We start from the raw sequence: 5,987 nt of genomic DNA on the forward strand, positions 1-5,987 counted from the left end.
TTCAAGTGAAATGTTTTTGTTGCCGAAGATAATGAATGTGATTTTTTTAAATCAAGATAACGATCAGTGTACAGTTAATTTTTCGCGGCCTGTTTTTAGTGTACTGATATATGGACAAACAGCGAGTAACTCTCACTACATAGCATTGATTTCGTTTTCTTACTTTTTTGTCACAAATTGTTAGTAGATAAATTGTTTTTTCTCTGATAATTATATACATATCTGATATTGGGAATTGTAAATGTGCACAGAGAGTTGGCGTCCGTAGCAAATTATTGATGGCAAAAATTATTCCACAGTTCATAGTTATAGAAGTATTTAATTCATAATAGACAAAAAAAGTATACAATATATGGATATGGATTGAATTTGAACAGCAGGCTAATACCACGCCTATATTAATTCTCTCCATTTGAGATCAAGGTACAATTGTAAAAATTCCATAACAGATCATCGTTAAAATAAAACACTGAACAATTTGCATTTTTGCATATATTAGACGAAATGGAAGTTTCTCAACTTTCTGTTGCAAATATCAAATACGTCATCGGGTGGATGCATTTTAAACGTCTTGGTTGCTAGGAAAAATGGTAACAATCCTTTTAAGAAGAAGAAGGTATGTGTATTTTCTCTCTCTTTTTTTTTTTTTTACAAGTATGTAATTCTTTTATTTAACACATGTTAAAAAATTACTGAAAAGCAATTAAATAAACTAATCAAATTCCATTCTCCTCCAAGTGACTAGATTTGTGAAAATATTTTGAAATAATAAGTAATATTTACTAGATATACAAAAATTTACGAATAGTTCTGGTCTCGTTTGTATACCATTTTAGTAAATTCAGCAAAGATGTCGTTTTAGGTCTTTTTCGTCGGGTAGGTGTTTATCTAGCAAGCAAGAAAATGGGAAATTGAAAAAGCACAGTAATTTCTAATCAAAGTAACAGCCAATCGCATGTTTCTCTATATACATATTAATAATTCTTATATTATGGGGAAAAAGATGCTTTGTTCCATAAATGGAATTTCCGCTATGAAGTGGTGAAGATTGTTCAAAATAAAGCATCATAATATTACCATAGTGATACAATACCTAATTTGAGAAAATCGTTGTTGAAGATAGCAAATAAACCAAGGAACTCTGAAGCAAATGATATATTAGTTTTTTTAGTTTAACTACCTCTCATACGGTACCATAGAGTTAGTTCTCTTTAAATTGTGACAGAAAAAAAATCAAACTTTGCTAGAAATGTTGAAAATTATTAAATGTTCTGCTAAATAAATGCAGATAGGCAAAAATCATTACAATTGAATATATTATTGTAAACAAATATAATAAACAGGCTTCTGATGAAAAATATTTGTGAGAACTTATTTTAACATTTCTTTTATTTTTAATGTGAAATAAATGGAAATACATTGTTAGCTTGCGAGAGAAATGTAGATTGAATACAAACGTAACATGGTAAGTTATAGAAATTAAAAAAAAAAATAATAAATTTCACAGATACTGAATAATATTTGACACTAGTATTAAAATTTTGAACAGACGTAAATGTATAGTTACATATGTAATATTTACTAACCATAACTAATTTATGCAAATACAAAAGTTAAAACAATTTAAGGACTGACGCTGTTTTAGGTAGCCAGTAACTTACTATACTGTATAGAAAACGAAATGACATACGACTTTTAACATGTTTATTTAACCCCCCTGGCGAGCCCCTTCAGGTAACGCTTACCTGCATAATAAACAGTAGACGGGCGTTAATTTAAGGTTTACATAACGGAAGTCAAATTCACCCTGATTGGTAAGCTTTTATATATCTTGATAAGCTATCATAGGTCAAATTATCTACATTTTGGAATGGATTATTTTGTATATATAGTATGCAAAGGGAGATTAAAGCTGTAGCTTTTGTTAATCGAGTGCAGCATTGAGGAATCCCCCGGGGTATAAAAATGTCAACTGTGTTATTTAAATATTTCTGTTAATGTCGCAACCTTTTCCATATCAAGATTTTGATTGTTTACATAATGATACAAAATTAACAAATGACACTTTCGATACATGTATGCTTTAATTCTGTGTATACGCGGTATAATTATGCATTTTTCTGAACATTACACTATATGCATAAATACATTAAATTCTGACGCGAAATTATTGAAGTAATACGAGGTGTAATGTGTCAGATTAAGTGACTCATTAAATTTGCGTGTAACATGTGTCAAAATCTTTAGTGGTCATTTGTAACATATTGTGTTTTACAGAAAGGTCCTGTTTCAATTCAATACGTAGAAACTAGAAAGTGACGGATACCTGGTGCATGTTACGGAGGCGAAGAACTGTCATAATTACCTTAGGAATTGTGTGTTCTATCGTCGTTGTCTTGTCGATAAATCTGTACAGGCAAGACAGGGAGGACAAAAAAGCCAAGACGTCTGTGAAAATCAAAAGACGTACAGTACGAGACCACATAGACAGCTCGATCCACGACTCCTTTTACGTTCACCAGTTTGATCGAAAGTCTCCGGAGCAGACAAAAATAGCAAGCGATCACAATCCTGAAAATAATGCCGTAAACATCTTTCAGTACCAAGAGCTGAAGAGTGCTCCTTGTGTTCCATTCCAGACATGGAGGGGGATGATAAAAATATGTACCCACGACCCAAAGCAAGATACAATGATATCAGCCTTTGTTCATGAGTTTGCTACTTGGGAGCAGGATTTTCTCAATGCTACTGGGGACATTTTGACAAAGAACCCACAAATAACGTTCGTAGATCTGGGATGTAACATTGGAGTGTATACGCTGTTTGCAGCTAAACTCGGAATACCGGTCGTGTCGGTGGACATTTTTGACAAAAATCTTGCTCTTTTGTCCAAATCTTTAGAAATTAATTCACTGAAAGAAAATGTTACGTTGGTACATAACGCCATTTCGGATCAACGTCAAAATGTTACGATTGAGGTCGTAGAAAATAATATCGGGGGATCATATGTTAAACCCTTAAAAACTGACAGAATGTCACAGCAAATCATCATCGGGTCAATTTTGTTGGATGATTTAATTCCACTGATTAAAACCAAAGACGTTTTTGTGAAAATGGACATAGAGGGAACAGAACTTAAAGCTTTAAAAGCGGCAAAGAATTTCTTTCAAACAGTAAATGTTAAAGGTATATTAATGGAATGGGTTTTGCATAAGAATAACCCAAGCGGAAAGGAAATTATAAAGATCATGATTGACAACGGGTTGATGCCTTACTGGGATCACCAACAGTTAGTTCCCTTGAAAATCGGCGGGTATATCTACTGGCCGGAAAATGTGTTCTGGATAAAACGATAATCTAAATAACGTAAACAGTGCCATTATATATTTTATAAAGATTAAGGGTCTTTCTTTTAAAATTGTTATTTTTTTATGTAAAATTTTATCATACAATTTTTATATAGAAATTGTTTATATGTTTTATTACTTGATTTATAGTAAAGAATATATATATTTTAAATTGTATGAGAATATATTTTTGTGAAATATAAAAGAAATGGTCGTATCTCATTTTCAGAATACAATGAATGCAAAACAGCACTTTTCTAAAAGAAATAAGTAAAGGGGCGTGAACACAGATTTGAAGTTAATCTGTCTCAAAAATTTCGATTTTTAGACGCAAGACTATTCGATGTAAAAGGATTTCTTTTAAACCTAAATTTTAAAACAAAAGTAGAAAAAAAAGAAAAGAAAAAGAGTCAACAATGTAAACACTCTAAAAAAAGTTTTACTTGTTGTTTTTAAAATAAGATATTAGATTAAGAAAAACTAGTAATTATTAGTAATCCATTTAGTCAGAATAGCAAGTAAATGACTATCATAGTTAGTAATTGTAAACATGATTAGTAATAAGGATGAATTCATTTACTTATAAAATGATTTACTAAGTATCAATAGAATTACTTAAATTATAGGAATTGTATTACTTTAAGTTAGTAATGAACTACTCATTTTTGTTAAATTATTATTACTTAATTTACAGATAATATGCTTTCTATTTACTAAATTTTATGAATTATTATACAAATATGGACTCAATGTAGGTCAATATGCATTTATAATGACCCAGGATGACAGATATTGACCGAAGATACATGTAGTATATCGACCGAGGGCGCTAGCCCGAGGTCGATATACTTCATGTATCTGAGGTCAATATCTGTCATCCTGGGTCATTATAAATGCATATTGACCGTGCATTGAGTCCATATTTATTATATTATATAAATAATAATTTCCCAAATTTATTAGTGCAATGAATATCATCCTATTATTTACAGAGATAGTATTAACCATAAATAAGATGAATGTAAATGTTCTAGAATTCAATGAATATTAATCAGAGGAAATTGTTTCGGCAATAAATTTCCCATATCATTATAATGACGCAAGATATCTATCTCCGAATAACACAGAGTACCCCCCTCCCCCAGATTGAGAATCGCTCTCGTTAACACTTGCAGAGGAAATTATATGCAATGACAAAATATAAATACCTATGTCTTCTAAGAATAGATACAATCTTACATGGCATGCTTGTCTATATTTTCTTTAGTCTCCGTAATCGTGTAAACAGCGTCAAAACTCTGCTCACCGAGTGGAAAGGTCGAACTCAACCATGAAATGGTATGTGCTAATTATTCCCGAAAAATATTCACAAATATCCTAGTAATTGTTTTGTATTATCAGTCTCAGAATTCTTCAGAATATGTTTTAAATTTTCCTCACCTACAACTTGCGAACCTCCATGTTTGTCTAAAGCGAAAGTGAAAACGAGGCAGCTCGTGCGAGTCATTATTCGCTTTCAGCGGTCGTTATTAAAAAATAAGTACTTCGTATTGACCAATCAGATTACCGGATTTCACAAAGTTATATAATATTACTAAGTAAATGTAATTCTGAAATTAATCAAAATCTATTATCTAGAATATTATTACTCAAAAGAATACTAAGTAAATGAAATACTTATCATATTTACTAAAATCGACATTATTTACTAGAAACACTGCAAGGTACCGACCCTCTGACATGTGAGTACTACTCACAGATTTCTTTATTAGAGTTCCCTAACTGGGCCCTCTGAATAGTTTAATAGAAGAAATCTACTTATGATGGAAACAATTATATTTTCTATTTCTTTTGCCAATTTCTTTGTAATTATTTTATTATATATAACAATAAAACATTTGATTCCAATTCGAAAGCCTTATAAATTGAATAAGTTGTATCTTTTTAAGGACCATTTTAAAAATGGTTAAACATTTCAAGTACTTAATTTCGCATTTTTATTAGTGTGACTTTTTTTTCACATGAAGGTATATTTAGAAGAAAGATAACTCCTCCTCACAGACAATTAATGATTAGACTACCATATTTAAGTAAATACTGATCTGAATTCTCCTTGATTTAGTAAATAAATTTTTGTTTTAAGTAAATTAATTAATACAATTCAAACAAGATGTGTTTGTGAAACACCTATGCCCCTGTATGGCAACATAGCAAAGGTTAAACTTTTTTTATATGCAAATTTAGATTATTGGGATTTCTTGATATCTCCAAGGTCAAAAGGTCAAGGTTATTGGTATCTAATGAAAGGTCTTGCCACAAAAAATACATTTGTGAAATGTGGAAACACTTGCCTCAACCCTTCAAAAGTTAAGGTTACCAATTTTGAAATGTAGGTCAAACTCCAAGGTCAAGGACAAAGGGACAGATTTGGTGGTACCCTAAGAAAGGTCTTGTCACAAGGATGAACTATGTAAAGTATGAATGCACTAACCCTAATCCTTTTAAAGATACAGTCAAGGTTTGCTTTTTAAAAGTGGGTCAAACTCCAAGGTCAAGGTCAAAGGGTCAAAGTTCTTGGTATCCTATGAATGGTCTTCTCGAAATGATTACATATATGTAAGTATGAAAACACTATTCCTT

At 31.0% G+C, this 5,987-nt stretch overlaps 1 protein-coding gene across 1 annotated transcript; it reads left to right on the forward strand.

The window, feature by feature from the left end:
* The first annotated feature begins 2,251 nt into the window (after positions 1-2,251).
* Positions 2,252-3,723, forward strand: LOC134276776 (uncharacterized). The gene has a single exon (XM_062759061.1). The coding sequence runs from the start codon at positions 2,334-2,336 to the stop codon at positions 3,354-3,356; it is 1,023 nt and encodes a 340-aa protein (XP_062615045.1). The 5' UTR covers positions 2,252-2,333; the 3' UTR covers positions 3,357-3,723.
* The last annotated feature ends 2,264 nt before the right edge of the window (positions 3,724-5,987 follow it).

The sequence above is a fragment of the Saccostrea cucullata genome, unplaced genomic scaffold (assembly GCF_032062105.1).
Source record: "Saccostrea cucullata isolate Sc308-1 unplaced genomic scaffold, CSIRO_AGI_Scuc_v1 ctg7168, whole genome shotgun sequence".
NCBI lineage: Eukaryota > Metazoa > Mollusca > Bivalvia > Ostreida > Ostreidae > Saccostrea > Saccostrea cuccullata.

Coding starts and splice junctions, on each gene's coding strand:
- LOC134276776 (XM_062759061.1), top strand. CDS start 2,334: ATGTTACGGAGGCGAAGAACTGTCATAATTACCTTAGGAATTGTGTGT.